The 19,918-nt window shown below is 39.6% G+C and overlaps 1 protein-coding gene across 6 annotated transcripts in view; it reads right to left on the bottom strand.

Annotated features, from left to right (window-relative positions):
- LOC145350922 (BCL11 transcription factor A-like) overlaps positions 1–19,918 on the bottom strand; it is a 208,957-nt gene that overhangs the window by 144,762 nt on the left and 44,277 nt on the right. Inside the window, exon 2 of one of the 6 annotated variants that reach the window (XM_080200393.1) lies at positions 13,174–13,232. The exons of the other annotated variants lie outside the window; for them this stretch is intronic. Coding sequence (XP_080056519.1) covers positions 13,174–13,231 — 58 coding nt within the window. The 5' untranslated portion in view covers position 13,232. The remainder of the gene's footprint in view (positions 1–13,173; positions 13,233–19,918) is intronic. 6 annotated transcript variants of the gene reach the window in all.

Raw genomic sequence — 19,918 nt, 5'->3', positions numbered from 1 at the left:
TGAGAATATCTCATCATTATATACAGTCAGCATAGAACTAACAACTCTGGTATATCTGGGTTAAGAAAAATTGATAGACAGAAGGTATTCAAAATCATGGCTATACTTAAAAGTTGACAAATCACCAGGATCCGATGAGATGCAAACTCATCTGTGGGACTCATCTGTGGGATACTGTGGGACCTGCAGAGGCAATTATCATAATTGTTCCATTCTCTTTAGATACAAGGGTGGTGCTCCAAGACTGGAGAATGACATATGTTAGTCTTGTTCAAAAAATGTGCGCAAGGATAAACAGCAACTACAGGCAAGTGTAATTTTGGGGTGGGAAATCTGTTAGAAATAATAATCTGTGGTTAACAATCACATGGACATTTGAATTAATTAAGAAAAGCAAACACGAATTTTGTTAAGAGCAAATCATGTTTAACTAATATGCTCAAAGAGGCAGAGGGCAATGTGATTGATGTACATGAACTTCCAAAAGACGTTTGATAAAGATGCCACATAACAAGTGTCAAAATTGAACCCAATGATATAAAAGGGACAGTGGCAACATGGATATAAAGTTGGCCAAATGACAGGAAACAGTAGGTATGAATACTGTTTCTCCAACTTATTAAGATTTATAATGGGATTCTCCAGGGTTTAGTTTAGGGCTACTATTTTCCTTGATATAAGTTAGTCTTGGGTGTAGAGGGCACAATTTCAAAATTTGCTTGTGGCACTGCCTGAAAATTAGGTGGAGACAAATCTAATCACAGTTTTCAAAACTGAATGGGATAATTATCTAAAGAGAAAAAGTGCAGGAATATTGGTGAAAGATAAGAGGAATGAGACTAGCTCACTAACTCTTAACGATGTGACAAGCTGAATGGTTACAGCACAGAAGGATGCTATTTTATGATTCTATATTCACTATGCTAAAATACCTAGAAAATGCAGAACACAATAACTGCTGCAAACCACTCATAACATTGAGTTCTAGTCAGTCCTAAACCAAATATCCAAAATAATACAGAATTTTATAACTACTACGATGGGTCACCTAGATCAAGGATTCTCAACTGGTGTCCACATGAAGGCTTCAAAGGCATCTGCCATATTTTGTAACCAGTAGGCATGAAGATAAAGTTGTAACCAGTTTTCTAATGGAACAACATGAGGAGGAAATCTAATCTATATTAATCAAATCTATATTCACAATTATTTTAAAAATAGTCTATTTTCCCCTTGGTCACTTGCACATCCAAGAATAAACAGACAGAACTAAAAGGAGTAAGACAATTAGTCATTTGATAGAAGAGATAATGGTTGAGTATTACTGAAAAAAGACACGTGTCAAAGCTTTTTGTATTGCACTCATCATGACAATTTGCAAGAATATCAAATATAAAGGGAACAGCAGTTGAGACTGCATGAAAAGAGAGAGTGCTGGTTGGTAGAGGTGTTGCCATGGAGAATGCACCACTTAGCTGATGACTGAGTTACTGCCAAGTTTGTTGTTTACATTTAGTATTCTTGCAAATTGTCCTGATGAGTGCAAGAAAAATTTTTTTTGACAGTGTCTTTTTTCAGCAATACTCAAACAAGACAATCAGTACAAATTCAAATTACCAAACTGTTGTACCTTTTGCAAATCAATTATAAAGAATAACACAAAATCAAAGTATTGTATAAATCCTAGAATCATAAAATCCCTACAGTGCAGTTAAGAGGCCATTTGGCCCATTGAGTCTGCACCAACTATCTGAAAGAGCATCCCACCCAGGCCCACCCCTCTCCCCATCCTCATAATCTCACACATTTACCATGACCAATCTATCCAGCCCAGACATCTTTGGACGCTAAGGGACATTTTATTTTTATCATGACCAATGCACTTAACCAGCACATCTTTGGACTATGGGAGGAAACCTCCCCCCCACCCCCCACACACAAGGAGAACATGCAAACTCCACAGTCATCCAAGGCCAGAATGGAACCCGGGTCCCTGGTGCTGTGAGGAAACAGTGCTAACCACTATGCCACCCTAAAATAAGGACATTATATGTAGCTGAATTATCTGTACACCTAGATTTAATTTTGCTTTTTCTTTAAATTGCACTTTGCCTAAAAACTATCTTGTTTCCCAATGCATCATCATGGAAGCTTGACCAGTAGGATTCTTATGCACATATCTTTTTGATCCCTTCTTATTATAAGAACATGACCACAAGGAAGTTATACTGCTAAAATAATCCATGAATTCAGATAACGTTCAGCGACTGCTTAAGCTTTCCTCTCAGATTTATTAGCCGGAATTTTACTGCCACAGGAATTGGAGTGGGTGAGGGGAGCATGTGGAGGTCTGTTGACACAGGCAGGATTTTATGGTTTTGGGACGAGCAAGGCCATGAAATTTCACCCATTATGTCATCTGAGCCCCTTACCAAGTTGGTGTATTCCAAATCTCTCACAGGTATGTATTATTGTGTGCGTGTGGGATTGGCATTGCCAAGTGGATGTGATGTGAAGTGTTGCTTTTAACCATACTGCAGAATCAAAACAATTTTTTTTAAAAATCACTGTGTCAATGTCATCACAATTATCAATGCACAGTTTATTTAACCGGCTTTTCATTTATGAGTTCTGAAGCAGCCAATGAAAACATTAAGAACAAGGGCCATTAATCAGGAGACCAAAGCACCATTCATTCAATCACTGTTTAGCCAAATATTACTTTCAGGTCAATGATATGCAGCGTGGTCTTGTACATCAGTAGAGTAGGCACTGCTCTTAAATCTCAATGCTCAGATAGTTCAGGAACAGAGTTTGCACACCTTTTCCAAACCTAAATGCCAGCCCCACAGATGTTATATCAGACTGTGCTTCACAACTGTCTTCCCCCTCCCCCTTTATGGCAGCTCAATTGCTGAGAAATCAAAAGGACAAAGCGAATGACAATATAAATATTTAACAATAAATGGGAGAGGATCTTAATTTTTTTGGTTGTTGATTTTTGATTAGGAAACTTTTTGTAAAAAAAGAGCAAGGAAGCAGTTTTAGATTTCAAAAGTAATAAAGGAACTTGAGTATTACTGAAAAATTAAGATGCTGTTAAAGTTTTTCATCTTGCACTCATCAGGACTGCTTGCAAGAAACTACCAAGCTAAGTTGTTTTTAAAAATTACAAACAAATAATAAGATAAATTGATCATTTCTTGTGAGCTGTCCTGATGAATGCAAGATGAAAAGCTACAATTTCTTCTTTCAACCATACTCAAATAAAGGTTTAATAATTTGCACTTTCTGGAGCTAAGTCTTAAATACAGAATATGAACAGATACAGGTATTTCCATTTCACTTTCTTTGCAATTTACAAATACACTGACTCTTTCCCCTTCTTTGTGTTAATATAAAGCTCGAAGTCACAGCTACACAATGTATAGCAAGTCCAGAGAGATTTATGAAATCCAAAAAGGTGTACTGTACAGGAATATATAATAACAACTGGATGCTGACAAACTTTTACTACTGAACGTAGGAATAGTTAACTTTGTAGTTTTATTTCAACTTCCTTTTTGTTGTTTGTTTAGTTCAGACCCCCACAGAAATATTCTTAACAAGCTAAAGAAAAGATGATGGTTGTATAGGCACTGCCATAGTTTTAAATGAGGTGGTTGGTCTCTGATGGTACACTTGCTGATTCTGAAAAGTGACCATAAAGCAAGGATTATTAACATATGGACCCTGGTGAAGAAAGCAAAACACCAATCAAGTTACACAATTTCCACGAAGGCTAGATCTGGAGTTTTGTGGCTGAGCAGCATTTCCAACCTCAGCAACAAGACCACAAATGCACTCTGCAATTTCTCAGTCAAAACTATTATCCTATAATTGTAGTTGCTTTGACTTGACATGGACTTTCCTGAAAGAAAATGTTAGCGTGGGGTTAAATGTCATCTACAGTAGCTCAGTTACAGCACTTAATGCTATTCTGAAATGTGGCTTTTTAAAATTCTCTTAAATAGCAAATTTTATTTCAAAAATGAGTTTCAATTTTGTTTCTCCACTTTAAAAGTGAAACTAAACTATCCAGGGAACTGAATCCGGAGTTACACCTGGTGCCCTCACTCTCACACCAACATAGATAATTATGGTTCATATGTGAATATAATAAAATTTGCACAACAGAAAGAAAAAGCCCAGCTTTGGAATATAGGTAAGGCGCAATAGATCAGGAGTAGGCCCATTCAGCTCCCTGAGACTACATAGAACATAACAGCGCAGAACAGGCCCTTCGGCCCACGATGTTGCACCGACCAACTAAGAAAAAAGCAATGACCCTCTAACCTAAACCAATCCCTTTCCATCCATAAACCTATCCACGGACCCCTTAAACGCCCCCAAACTAGGCGCATCTACAACTGCAGCAGGCAGGGCATTCCATTCCCCCACCACCCTCTGAGTAAAGAACCTACCTCTGACATCCGTCCTATAACTACCACCCCTTAATTTAAAGCTATGTCCCCTCATGCTAGCTTTCTTCATCCGAGGAAAAAGGCTATCACTGTCCACCCTATCTAAACCTCTAATCATCTTGTATGTTTCAATAAGGTCTCCTCTTAGCCGCCTTCTTTCTAACGAAAACAACCTCAAATCCCTCAGTCTCTCCTCATAGGACCTTCCCTCCATACCAGGCAACATCCTGGTAAACCTCCTCTGCATCCTCTCCAATGCCTCTACATCCTTCCTATAATGTGGGGACCAGACTGTACACAATACTCCAAGTGCGGCCGCACCAGAGTTTTGTACAGTTGCAACATGACGTTGCGGCTCCTAAATTCAATCCCCCTACCAATAAACGCCAAGACACTGTATGCCTTCCTAACAACCTTATCGAATTGATTTCCAACTTTCAGGGATCTATGCACATATACACCTAGATCCCTCTGTTCGTCAACACTATTCAGAGTCCTACCATTAGCCCTATACTCTACACATCTGTTATTCCTGCCAAAGTGAATTACCTCACACTTTTCCACATTAAACTCCATCTGCCACCTCTCGGCCCAGCTCTGCAACTTGTCCAAGTCTCTCTGTAAACTACGACACCCCTCTTCACTATCTACTACTCCTCCGACTTGGGTGTCATCAGCAAATTTACTAATCCATCCTTCTATACCCTCATCCAGATCATTTATAAAAATTACAAACAGCAGTGGCCCCAAAACAGATCCCTGAGGCACACCACTTGTAAGCGAACTCCAAGACGAATACTTTCCATCAACCACCACCCTCTGTCTTCTATCAGTTAGCCAATTCCTGACCCAATTAACTAAATCACCCTCAATCCCATAAATCTGCATTTTCTGCAGAAGCCTTCCATGGGGAACCTTATCAAACGCCTTACTAAAGTCCATATATACCACGTCAACTGCCTTACCCCCATCCACCTCTTTGGTCACTTTTTCAAAAAACTCAATAGGGTTAGTAAGGCACGACCTACCCTTCACAAAACCGTGCTGACTATCTCCAATCAATTCATTACTCTCTAAATAACTGTAAATCCTATCCCTAATAATTTTTTCTACTATTCTACCATTCAATTAGAAATTTGATTATAGTCTACACCTAACTCACACCTACCTATTTTCCATATCCCTTATTATCCTTAACCAACAAAACCTTTCAGTCTCAGCTCTACCTCCCTCACACTCAGCTAGAAAGACTGGGAATGCCATGCAGGCTAAGTAATGATTCCTTATTCTGAAAAGCTGCTTGGGGTGACAAAATACCATCAAAATAAAATAAGTTTTTCATTCTCTTCCCTGCTACCCTCTCCCTCATGCAATTACTTCCAATGGCAATGGTGCTATATTAACATGATGTGGATGTGCCGGCGTTGGACTGGGGTAAACACAGTAAAAAGTCTGACAACACCAGGTTTTAGTCCAACTGATTTATTTGATAGTAAATGCACAAGCTTTCGTGGTTTCCCTCTTTGTCAGGTGAATGGAGAGTTCTGGCCTCAGACAGAGCATATAAAGCACAGACAGTTTAGAGATTACTGATTAGAATGCAAATCTTTACACCTAACCTGCTGTTCAAGTCCTAAACTTGCCGACAATGTGAGTGGAAGGAGCACTGATCACAGGTTAAAGAGATGTGTATTGTCTCCAGACAGTACAGTAAGTGAGGTTTTGCAAACCCAGGCAAGTCACGGGAGTTACAAGTAGTGTGACATGAACCCAAGATCCCTGTTGAGACCGTCCTCATGTGTGCAGAACTTGGCTATCAGTCTCTGCTCAGTGACTCTGCACTGTCGTGTGTCGTGAAGGCCGCCTTGGAGAACACTTACCCGAAGGTCAGAGGCTGAATGCCCGTGACCACTGAAGTGTTCGCCAACAGGAAGGGAACAGTCTTGCCTGGTGATTGTCGAGCGATGTTCATTCATCCATTGTCGTAGCGTCTGCATGGTCTCCCCAATGTACCATGCTTCGGGACATCCTTTCTTGCAACGTATCAGGTAGACAATGTTGGCACCGATCTCCTCAGAAGACAAACATGGGACACAGTGGACAGAGTACCCTTCGTCGTCCAGTACTTCCCCGGAGCGGAGAAGCTACGACATCTTCTCTGGAGTCTTCAACATATCATTGATGAAGACGAACATCTTGCCAGGGCCATCCCCACACTCCCACTTCTTGCCTTCAGACAACCACACAACCTCAAACAGACCATTGTTCGCAGCAAACTACCCAGTCTTCAGGAGAACAGTGACCACAACACCACACAACCTTGCCACAGCAACCTCTGCAAGACATGCCGGATCATCGACACGGATACCATCATCACACGTGAGAATACCATCCACCAGGTACACGGTAAATACTCTTGCAACTCGGCCAACATTGTCTACCTGATACGTTGCAAGAAAGGATGTCCCGAAGCATGGTACATTGGGGAGACCATGCAGACACTACGACAATGGATGAATGAACATCGCTCGACAATCACCAGGCAAGACTGTTCCCTTCCTGTTGGCGAACACTTCAGTGGTCACGGGCATTCAGCCTCTGACCTTCGGGTAAGCGTTCTCCAAGGCGGCCTTCACGACACACGACAGTGCAGAGTCGCTGAGCAGAGACTGATAGCCAAGTTCCGCACACATGAGGACGGTCTCAACAGGGATCTTGGGTTCATGTCACACTATCTCTAACCCCCGTGACTTGCCTGGGTTTGCAAAACCTCACTTACTGTACTGTCTGGAGACAATACACATCTCTTTAACCCGTGATCAGTGCTCCTTCCACTCACATTGTCGGCCACTTTAGGACTTGAACAGCAGGTTAGGTGTAAAGATTCGCATTCTAATCAGTAATCTCTAAACTGTCTGTGCTTTATATGCTCTGTCTGAGGCCAGAACTTTCCATTCACCTGACGAAGAGGGAAACCTCGAAAGCTTGTGAGTTTACTATCAAATAAATCAGTTGGACTAAAACCTGGTGTTGTCAGACTTTTTGCTATATTAACAAACAGCTGGACTGTCCATCATCCATAATGTTTTCCAAATATTGACCATCTTCTTAACAACCCCAAACACGGGACTGAAAAGTATTGTGTTAACAAACTTTAATGGTTCAACAACTTGTAAATTTCTTTAAAAACTCAATAAAATTCTTCAACTAACTACAATGAACAGTTTAGCCCTACTTTGCACTTGGTCTAATCCCTGAAGCTATCCCAAAATAGCTTATATTGGAATTGACTAAATATACCCATTTGGTATGAGGTCAGTTAACCTTCCAACAAGAATGCAGATCACTATGATGTTCAATATATTACTTTCAAAAAAAATGTCTTTCAGAAAAATAAAGTAGTAAAATACAATAATGGAAAGAACACAGGGACAAAAAAATTACTTCCAGTAAATGTAACTGTGCATTTAGTACATTCCATTCACAAGTCTACATTTTCCAATGGAAAGTGACAGGCAATTAGTTTTAATGAGAGAGGTGTGGAAGACAGTAGCTTGAATTAAATATTCCCATTCGTCACATACAGCACGGGTTAGCAGATTCACAGCAACATGAGAGGCCAGCCACAGCTAAGGATTTGTTGGGACTTGCAGCTACTGTAGAGGCAGCCCAAAAGCAGCTGTCTGACCTAGAATCACTCAGCAGCTACAGTATCAGGGTGGGATGAGTTCAGGCTGGACAAACATTTCAACCAAATTAATTCATGCAGCACTCCCTGCCCTTCTAAATCTGCAGTCTCCACCTTTTCTTTAATCTTTCAATCAGCACTGCATACAGGTGCTTGTTATTTTGTACTGCAATGATGAGCATTGGTAATGCAAACATATAATACAGGCAGTGGATTTAGATGGACTCAGCACTGCCAAGGGACAACAAAAACACAGCAACAGCTTTATTCTGCAGAACATTACACACTAATTATTTGACTTTTTGTTATGTATCTTTTTCTCATCTCAAGATACTGCCTTCATTTTTTTTTCCCCTTCAAGTGAAACTTGCATTACAAATTCAGTTTTCTGCATTTTTATGCAAACTTTGATTGAGAGCATACAAAGGACTGGAGCTAGTAAAAGCTGAAATACAGATTAATTTATTCAGGAAGCAACTTTGGACCTAAAAATAGACTTGTTCAGGTGCAGTGCTTTAAGCCTTCAGAAATCAGGACTAAATATTCTCTCCAGGCCTTTAAATAACAGAGGGTGAATATTAACGAACATTTAACATATTCACAGGATTCTCCTTCACTCTTTTTTAACAAAGAGTTTAGTTATTCAAAAATAAATAGGTTAACTTTTCCACTACAATAGGGAAAAAAGGAGCTTTGTACGAAGCATTAAGCACAACATTAACCTCAGATTTCTCCATCAAGGAGAAGGTGAAATCCGGTACTGCACAGAGTAGCTTTGCATGCTCTTGGGCTTCACAGAACTCTGATCAGGGACACAGTATATTTTATTGACCTAAAATCATTCTCAGGTGAAAACTTCCATAAACCCACTGAGCTGAGAGAACTTAATTTTTTTTAAAAAAGTACACAGAGGCAAATAAGTATCTCTATTAACTATTCCGTGCATGAAAATAAGAAGATTTGAACATGAAAGAAAGACACATGGGGCAATTATGAATTAATATAAAATTAAAAGTCACTCAAGTCAAAGTTACTTGAATAATCCTGCCTTTTGCGTAATGAATTATATTCTCAATAAAAATATTCGTATCTTGGGATTGGACACTCGTGACTCAAAGTTGCCATGGAAGCCAGATACATTCTGCTCAAGACTGTATATTCTATCCTAGTCTGAGTATGTTGAAAGCATTGTCTAACATCATAACTCCTGATTGCTCAGGATCACAGACACAAGGCATTCTTTGCAGGAATGCATGATTCTAATCTCAGATATCCACAATTCAAAACAAAAAATGGAATGGAGAAGATATTGACCAATTCGCTTCTCAACATTTGTGAATTCAAAAGAACAAAAAAAAGGTATATTTATCACCTGTCTTTAAAAGAAAGACTTAGATCCACAACAGATAACTTGTTGGTTCAACTGTTTGGGCATTGGACACATGCCAAATATAGTTGAATCACAGCTGGAACGGTTTTGGCTTCATATAATGACTTAGATCAGTTCTTGTTTGGTTGTTAAATTGAGAAGTTTGCACTCTCTAATCTGGGGATGGTGGTGATGAGAAACATAGAAATAGTAGTTGTAGTAGGCCAGTTGGCGTTTCAAGCCTGCTCCACAATTCATTATGATCATCCAACTCAATACCTTGATCCCATCTTCCCCCATATCATTTGATCCCCCTTACCGCCAGAGCTACATCTAACTCCTTCTTGAAAAGTGTGTTTTGGCCTCAACTGCTTTCTGTGGTAACTAATTCGGCAGGCTCGCCACTCTCTGGGTGAATAAATTTCTCTTCATCCCATTACTACATGGTCTATCCCATATGTTTAGACTATGACCCCTGGTCCTGAACACAGCTACCATTGGGAACATCCTTCTGACATCTACTCTTCGTAGTCCTGTTAGAATTTTAAGCTTCTATGAGGTTCCCCTTGTTCTCCTAAACTCCAGCGAATATAATCCTAACTGACTTAAAGTATCCTCATGTCAGTCCTGCCATCCCAGGATTCAGTCTGGTAAACTTTTTCTGTACTCCCTGTAGAGCAAGAACATCCTTCCTCAGATAAGGAGATCAAAATTGCACATAATATTTCAAGTGTGGTCATTTCAAGGCCCTGTATAATTGCAACAAGACATCCCTGCTCCTGTATTTGAATCCTCACACTATGAAGGCCAACATTTGCCTTCTTTACCACCTGCTGTATTTGCATGCTTACAGCAGTTGGAGTACTTGGACACCCAGGTTTTGTTGCACAGTTCCCTTCTCTTAATTTATAGTCATTCACATAATAATCTGTCTTCCTGCTTTTGCTACCAAAGTGGATAACTTCACATTTGTAGAGAATGGGGATGGTGTATGAGGAAAATAGAGGAACTAAGAATACAGTTTTATGGCTAGCCCCATATAAGCAGAGAACCACACCTATCACAGAGCAAGAGAAGTAAAGAAACAATTACATAACGAGGTTGCAATGTAAGAGGGAATTAAAATTACCAGGGGCAAATAGAAATCAATGTTGTAGTCATTTTGTTGGGAATAAAATCAGACATTTTCTTCAACTTTAACCTTAACAAATCTGACAAGTTTCTGACTATATGCAAAGTTGCCTTCGTGAGTTCTGAGTGCAGTGGATATTTATAAGTTGGAATCCTTCACACTGCATTGAGTGAATGGTCACAGTGCAGCGAATGTAGAAGTGATCTATTTATTGCATTTTCTGGTAACTTTCTGAAGTACATAATACAACACAAGCCAACACTCTGCAATTGGGGGGGTGTGGAATTGAGGGTGGGGAGACAGTAAATTAAGCAAAGCACAGAGCAAAGGAGAAGAAGCTCACAAGGATTTCCCTGGCATCTGCGCATGAAGAGAGCCCAGCACCAAATCACCACTCTCCTGGAAGGCATTTAGGAGATTGTTCTCAGAAAACGTCAGGAGGGTGGGGTAGGATAGGAGCAGAAATGATAGAGCAGGTTGGGAGGGGGCGGAAGAAGAGGGAGATCAAAGCCGGGTCATGTAATGAGTTACCCTTTCCCTGCAATCGTTTTTCCCTGCGTAAGTTGAATAGGACTTGCAATGGTTTGTCTGTCTCAGGTGAACAACTACTTTGTTTAAAGTTTATTAGTCTCCTAAGTAGGCTTACATTAACTCTGCAATGAAATTACTGTGAAAATCCCCTTGTGCGGAAGTAATACAGCCATGTTAAAATCAGATAGACCAGAGATGCAAGACAGGGTAAAAGCAGGTTTGCGGGGGTGGGTCTGATTGAATAGCATTCAAATGAGCAGAGTTCTGCTAAACTGGTTACCCAGTTTCTGCAAAAACCACCATTTAAAGCACTTCTGCTTCCACATTTCAAACACCTGCAAAAACCCCAGTAGACAAAACTCTGTGTCAACAGAAAGGAACACAGTGCTCACTGCCAACTATGTTCTACCCCTCAAAACAAACAGAAAATTTTAGAAATGCAGGAGCCACACTACAATTCTGTGTGTTTTCATAGCGAATTCAAATATTCCCTACATTTCGACCTCTCCAGCTTGGTTACAATAGCTGACTTCTCCCCAAAGAATTATTCTCATGGCCTTCCTATAAATCTATTCTGAAAGGAAAAAACTATCCCATCCATCCCTCTTAGCGCTCAAAAAAGTCTGCACACTCGAAGGCATTTTGATTGAATTTTGGCATAGGCCCTTATTTAGTGTTGCATTCACTCTCAAAAATCCCTCCACATTGGGACTATAGCTTCTATGGCCCAGCTGCTTCACTTCCCATTAAAATAGGAAGTAGAACCATAAAGGTTTCAGCCTGTTGGAGAGGCAGCAAAATCTCTTGCACATTTAAATCACTTATGGGGTGTCAATCACTGCCTCCATTTAACTAAAGAAACATTACTTACAAATCCTGAAATAGAGTAACAACATGTCCATATTGGCATGAGCCAGACAGATTCTATATCCTGGGTTTTCACTCCCAAGGTAGGCGCACAGTGCCAGGAAATTTAACAGCTCACCACACCTGCCTCAGGAAAAAATGACCTAAATGGCAAAATGGAATCAGGTACCCAGTGGCAGATTGAAGGTGGCCACGCGAGTTGCCCCGTGCCAAAACAGGTTGGTTAAAAGGTCCACCATAGTGCTCCAGGACTTTGTCCAACTGTTTTCTTAAACACTAGGTTTTCTAGCTCTCACCCCTAATGCACCATGCCCATACATGTCATCTCATGCCAACACATTCCCCACCCATCCGAATGGCCTTGCACAGCCTCCATGCCAACTCATGACACCCATCCATCCCATAGCCCTTTTATAGTCCCTATATCAACTTACCCAGTATCCACTATGAGCAGACTTCAGGACCCATGTTAAGTTGAAATATAATAAAGCTCTATCTATTACAGACCTTACTACAGTACATAAATAAACTGGAATTCATGAAAGCCCATTCAATGAATTATGTCCCAATTTACCAATCTCTTTGAGCTGTCAGTCAACTATGAACATACAGCCGCTCCACTGTGTTAATGCTAGGTTTTGGAAAATATTAATAATGATAGCGTTTAAGGTTATGTAAACAAACAGCTAGAACTGATTTTTTTCAACCCTCAGGCAGAGGCAAGCAGTGTTTTGTTTTCAATTTTTAATGGGCTGGGCATTTAAATAACTTGACAGCGCTACATACTAAGCTCTCCTTCAATAACATTTACATCAATTCAAAAAAGCCATAACTCTCAAGCTGCAGAATAAGGCCCTTACTCCAGCACTGATTTTAAATAGGCGCTACTCAGTTTGGTTTCCCTAATATGAGAGTCACTGCCTGCCCCTTCCACCCCGCCCCCAAGTCCTTCTCCCTAGTGAAAATGGGTTCTGATGGATATAGGGACAGAACTTTCAGATCAGCGGTCTATCCGTCATTTTGGATACATCGTACAGTTTCCACAACTCTGCAAAAATCTAGGCCTCTGTTTAAAACAGTAAATTAACGGAAGAAGCAGGGGATGGGAATAATTTGTACTTACTTTTCCAGCTTGTATACAGGTTTTCTAAAGCAACCTCCCGTCTGAAAGGATTTGACATTCTAAGTATAGCAAAAAATGTCAACGTAAGAAACAGAAAAAAAGAATTGGTCAGAAAGAACTAAAAGCACTATAATAACAGAAAACAACTGAAAAAACTCTTGCAGGTATTAATATATTTTATGTAGGTTGATGTTTTACCTTGAAGAGGTCAACCAATTTAAATGATCAAATCAATGAGTATAAACATGTTTTGGCCTGCCCTTTTTGCAGTGATGTCCCATAACACGTTTTATTTAAAGGAAAAACAAAGATTTTCAGAATGGCTTGTTTGGAATCCTGATAGAACAGATACAGCATAAATGTACTAAAATCAGTCAGTCTTCAGTAATAAACAGCATCCTCCAAACTTTTATCAAAACTGTGACTGAAAATTTTCACATTTGTCAGTTTCAATCAACAAATTTGTAGCTAAGGAGAATGAAAAGAGGTCACTAATTTGCCACAATTGTTATGATGGCATGCTCCATTATTCATTCATCACACTTACAAATAATTCTTTGCTCTATTGTACTTTTGTATTGATAGGATCCCAATGTGACCCAAGTAACCCCACATCCATAAATAGTTAAAATAAATTATTTGTTATCACTCAGATCCGATTAGGAATCACCATTTTCATTGTCTGTGGATCATTTTATGTAAGGTAACAAACTATGCAGCAAATGGGATAAAAATGCTGCATTTGTCACATTGCATTAAAAACACTTGGCCTAATGAGGAATAGATTTTTCACTCCAGCTAACAGAAACTACAAATCCATTAGGTATCATCAGTGCAGAGAAGACACATTAATTTGAAACACTGACCCATGCACATTTTTTAAGACCTCTGGGGATCATGAGCCTTTTTGTTTCAACCGCCTCATCTGGAAGTGCAAATACAATTCAAACTGTGATCTGCAGGAAGTGGGCTGAATTTTGAACCCCAGCCACTCCTAGATACCCACACTCACCCTGCTGCATGTGAAGAGGAGAAAAATCTGTCCCTATACACTTTGTAAAAACAGTTCATAATAGTTTCCTGGCATGGCTTACTGGGTAAAGAGACTATGTAAAAAGTACTCTGCCACCCAAAAGTTCCTGGTATGTGTTGAGCTAGCTTAGCTCCATCAGACAGGTAGTGTCAATTAATGTAATAGCCCATTACATTACAAGGTCTATGAAGGGGAGAAGCATAATGAGGCAGGGTTCCCAATCTGGTTGCTAACTAGCAACCTCTGCTCACAAATGCATGTTTGCAAGACACAGAATTGGGTTTGATTGTGGTAGCCCATGAATAGGATTTAGCCAGTTAAGACTCAACATTAAACTTCTGTTTAAGAAACAGTCACTTGGGCAAGGCACCTAAGGGCTTCATGAGTCATTCCCAGTAAAAGTGTCTGCCACCAGGAGAGAAAACTGGAAAAAAACAAGTTTTAAATTAAGCCTAAATGGCCACAAGTCCTCACCTTTCCCTTCAGAGAGGGCTAATCACGTTATGTACTGAACGAAAATGGCAGGCAAAGTTAAAATAATGTTTAGATCTGAACTTTAGTCAGCTCAAGTAAAGCAGGTGCCTCTGGCAATATTGTTCTTGGTAACACAGGCAGACGTTTCAGGAGGTTTGGATTAAAACTCTCCCATGGTGCTGAGCACACTGGTGACATTGTAGCAGTAGCCAGACAAGCAGGTTTTCTGCTTTATCTGCTGCCAGAAAATATTTTACAGTAGCTCCTCAGTACAGCTGTCTGCTTTATACTATGACATACAACAGAGCACACAGCATTTATGGCTTCTACACAGAAACCAGATAAAACAACCCTAACTACAACACAATGCTCACCATAATAGGGTTTGGGTAGAATTTCCAATCATAGCCTTAGATATTCACTGTATGTCACATGCATAAAGCTTGTGATAATAAGCAATCTGTACATCAAAATGCAACAGTCATTCAGTTGCCAGAGGAATGCCACAGACCATTTTTGTGAACCCCAACCTTGGCACCAATTTCAGATCCTAAACCTTGTTGAATTAGTAGTTATTACTCAGTATGTTAGGACATATTTCATGAATCATGTCTGAAGTTTCCCTTCAAAATACATTTAAGGTTTCTGGCTTTTATGTTCACTGATTCTTCTTCCCGGTTATGCAAAAAGTATCCACACATCACATCCACACTTCAATCCCTTTCTTTATAATAAACAATTATGTTTCTCCCCCAGGTTCCACCAAGGAAATCATTTAGCCAATGAGAACTGACAGCTTTAATATTTGGAGTATTTTCTGCCCATAATACAAATAGACAAAAGAAAACAGGAAATAAATTTCACCCAACAGTGTTCTGTTCCTTTGCCAAATGGGAGGTCAAACCACGATCATAAAAAATGAACACTTCACATTTGCCACCAGAAATTCTATTGAAATAGCTTTCCAATCAACATTTATAGAAAGTACTTGTTGCACGAGTATGAAAATACAAAGAAATGGAAGAGTCATGTTGTACTGTAGGTTAAAGACTCTAAGCAACAGGAAAAGATGCAGAACTTCCGCTGCAGTGAAAACATCTTTGAGACAGTGGCAAGGTCCAGCACTGGAGCCAGAACCTATTGTGTGTGTGAAATTTAACACTAATTCTAGTTGGTAAGAAAAACATCTGCAAAACAGTAGATTTGCATTCACCCACAAGTTAAATAAAAATAAGATTTCATTTCAAGAAAAATAAAAGTTCCTTATAGGAAAATCTAACATTATGAATGAAGAAACATAACCAGGTGGCAAATATTGAAGCAACAAAGAATACAGTTACTACATACAATCACTATTAACCAACTGGTGAGTAAAACTTCCACTACCGACCACACAGATTTGAAAAAAAACTCAATGATTGAATTGCATCTCTGCCAAAACTTAGCAGATATATGTACCTGCTCAGTTTTGGCTGAGATGCAATTCAATCATCATAAAATGAGGGTTTTTTCCCCTCCAACGTCCACAAGATCATCAGATGCAGAATCACAAAAATGCTTCAAGTACCAGCATCTTTCCCCACAATAGGTTTCCCACTCGCGGGTGAAAGGGTGGGAAATACGGGCATCCTCTTTGTCTAAAAGGAACACACAGTAACTAAGCCAACCTCATGACAACTGCTAAAGATAGTAATCAATTCATGCCACTTTAACACTTTCATATGCACATATTGCAATGCAAAGCAAGAAAAATACTTCAAGACATTTCCAAGCATTTTTTCATTTCATGACGCTGTAGAAAGACTGTGGGCGGGATTTTCCCACCTACGCTCAGCCCAAAGTCAGAAAATCCCACCCGAGGTCAATGGACCTTTCCATGGTCTAACCCTCGCCCGCTACGATTCCCATGGTGGGCAGAATGGGAAAATGCGTCCCATGGTATTTTTTCATTGATCCCGTCATGATTTTGTCTCCTTATTGCTGCCAAGTTATTTGAATTAGAATTATTCCAAAAAATTTCCGAATTACAAAACAAAAATCAAATCCTTCCTTATTTTAATGGGTATTGAGATGGATGTACATGAACTGCTTCTCAGTGTTCTGAAACTTTGGATCCAACCAACATTGGGAGTGCTGAAGGTATAGTGTCTCAGGTTAACAGCAAAATGTACCATTGTAATCAGTGCACATCATATGTAATTCCCAGACAACTGAAATTATGTCCATCTTTCTAAGAAGTAATTCCAGGATTAGAGAATGCAAGTTCTTGGTTCAACCTGCATTGATTAGTGTACTGCAAAAACTTGGAACTCTTTCCATGTTGAGTTTAGAGGTCGTGATTCTGGCCCATTTATTCTTAAGGAAAATCATGAGTGCTGGCGAGCAAATGAGGTTCATTTCAGTTGCACAGATATACATTACAATTAACTATCAGCACTGGACTATAGCGCAAGAATGAATAGACAATTAAAGACTGTATGCTACTGGTATTTGGCACTGCCTGCGTGATTCCCAATCTACATAATGTATAAGGGAAAAGTAAAAAGAAATGACAGCACACATTTCAACATCAAAAATATCTAGTTATATTTTCTATCCCCATTCCCTCCTATACAGGTGCATACATTCAACATAATTATAACTATAACTTAAGTATTCAAAAATCATTGAAACCAATCTTAAAAAAGTACCTGATATATTGGTTCTTCAATGGGTGGATCCACCACAGTGTTTCAATAAACCACAATCATCAGGCAAATTTCAGCTCTGATCCTTGGTCTGCAAAGTCTTCTGAAGATATTGATGCAAATGGTGTAAATTTCTACAAATGGCCTTAACTTTTCTGAGTTGCACTTCTCCCCACAGTGGAATAGGCTGCAGCCATATACCTTCTCAGCTAACATCTTGACAGCTACCACTTGGGCAAGGAACTAAATGAATGACAGCTCCTTTGCACCAGTCAGCACCTTCAGGTGAGGAGTAGGAGAAAGAAAATTAGACAACTTTCAAGATCTTGTCAAAGATCAGAATGGGATTAGGAACTCAGAGGTCATCTCCACCACAACTAACTACTGCCATCACCAGCTCCCCTTCCAATCTGTAGTGCCATATGTCAAAGTTCCTGCTTACTGCAGTATGTAAAACAAATCTACATTACTTAATGAAGACTATAGCTGATTTAGAACAGTCTGGGTTTAAAAGCAGATTCTAAAATCAATTTGTTAAATAGTTTAATCAATTACAAATTAAATAAGGAATCTGTCATCGTGCCAGCAGGTATTGGCACGCCACAATGCTGTGCACACACTGGACCCAGTCATTCAGATCCTGTTCTACAGGAAACAGCTGATGTTAAGCTAACAAAACAAGCACTAAAGTAGATTTCAGATCTTCAGCTGGGCAATTAACATACATGCCGGCCAAAATGTGCCATCTAAACAACCTGGGATATCTTCCCTGGGCACAGTTTGGAATCTAAAATGTACCACAAAGCTGTAATATTTTCATCATGATTTGATATAGCTGAATGTATTATTCAACGTCTTTTGTTTCACTCACTGAACATTCCATTTATACAATCTAGAGTTGCCAATTTCATTGAAATTCCACCCTCCCACTCTCTATCTCATTCTCCACTTGTTCCTCAAAAGATGTACCTTGACGCACATTAGCTGCAGCAGTAATATCGCTGAATGAATCCACTCAGTGCAAGCATTAATGTCAGCAATTTCAGTAATAGTTCAGGACCTGAAACCCAGAGGTATTCTATTGTAGAAGATAGCAAAGATTACAATTCTAAATCCAGAGTCACAGAATCCCTGTGGTGCAGAATGAGACTTACTCTGATAATAATCCTCCAAATGGTTGAAAGGAACTAAACCTCCTCACAATTTGTTTACCTTTCAGGTTCACTCTTTGAAATCCCACTACCCTACTGGGATTTCACCTCCTGTCCCAGAACCATGCTGAACGTCACAAATCAGCAAACACCGAGCTGGGCAGTCAAATTCACTCACCAATGGGCTGACAAGGCTGAATGAAACTGTCATACAATGGTTCAAGTCCAAATGTTGGAGCAACCAGACCCCTTCCCTCTCTTTGGTCTCCGTGTTTACGAATAATCAATAACAGTGAATCTTTCTACCAACTCAACAAATGTGTAACACATATAAAAAGACCTACAGAAAGCAAAATCTGCAACACTTTCAATGAAAACTAACCTCATCATCAATGCTAGGAGTTGTTACGACAAAATCACCAACAATCCATTTCACAAAGAAGGGGAAAAAGCAAATAATTTAAGCACTCGAGTTAGGACATACATCTCTAACTTCCTCCAACTTTATAGCACTCTTGGATACCTGTGTTCTTCCAATTCTGGCCTGTTGGGCACACAATTTAATCACTTCACCATTGGCAGCCATAACTTTGTTTGAAAGCCCTTGAATTTCCTTCCTAAATCTTTCCATTTCTTATTTTACTCGAAACTTTACGGACATTCCTAAAACTCAACTCTTGCTTTTGACCATCTGTCCTAATACCTCGCTTTTGTGTAAAATTTTGTTCAAGAATGCTCCGGTGATGTAGGAGGTTTTCTAAAAGTTCAAAGGTGCAATATAAATGCTAGCCTTAAAGATCAATCTGGTCCTCATGCTCACTGCCCAGATATAAGCCTCTCTTCTCTTTCCAGGAATCTCCCTCAGGGCATTAGGGATCAACCATAAAGAATGTATATTGAAGAGAGCCATTTTGACTCCCCTCACACTGTTGCCATCTTATACGTTTCTTTCAGCCCAATTTGCATACTTGCAACCTCCCTCCACCACTATAATTAATTTAATCTCAAAGCTTTCATTTCAACTCAAATGGAACATAAACTTAAAACATACTAACACTAAAAAGTTAATATTGTAACTAACAAATGAAAACGACATATACTTTGATAACTCAATGTCAACAAAACAAAGGAGATAGTCATTGACATCAGGAAGTGTAGTGGAGAACATGCCCTGTCTACATCGATGGGGATGAAGTAGAAATAGTTGACAGCTTCAGGTTTTTAGGTGTCCGGATCACCAACAACCTGTCATGGTTCCCCACCCACCCCCCATATGCTGACACTATAGTTAAGAAAGCCCACCAATGCATTTACTTTCTCAGAAGACAAAGAAAATTTGGTATGCCCACTACAACTTTCACCAACTTTTAAAGATGCACCATAGAAAGCGTTCTTTCTTG

The sequence above is a fragment of the Carcharhinus amblyrhynchos genome, chromosome 12 (assembly GCF_965287045.1).
Source record: "Carcharhinus amblyrhynchos chromosome 12, sCarAmb.v2.hapA, whole genome shotgun sequence".
Taxonomy (NCBI): Eukaryota; Metazoa; Chordata; class Chondrichthyes; order Carcharhiniformes; family Carcharhinidae; genus Carcharhinus; species Carcharhinus amblyrhynchos.
Note: the sequence above shows the minus strand (reverse complement) of the source record. Positions and strands in the feature narration are given on the sequence as shown.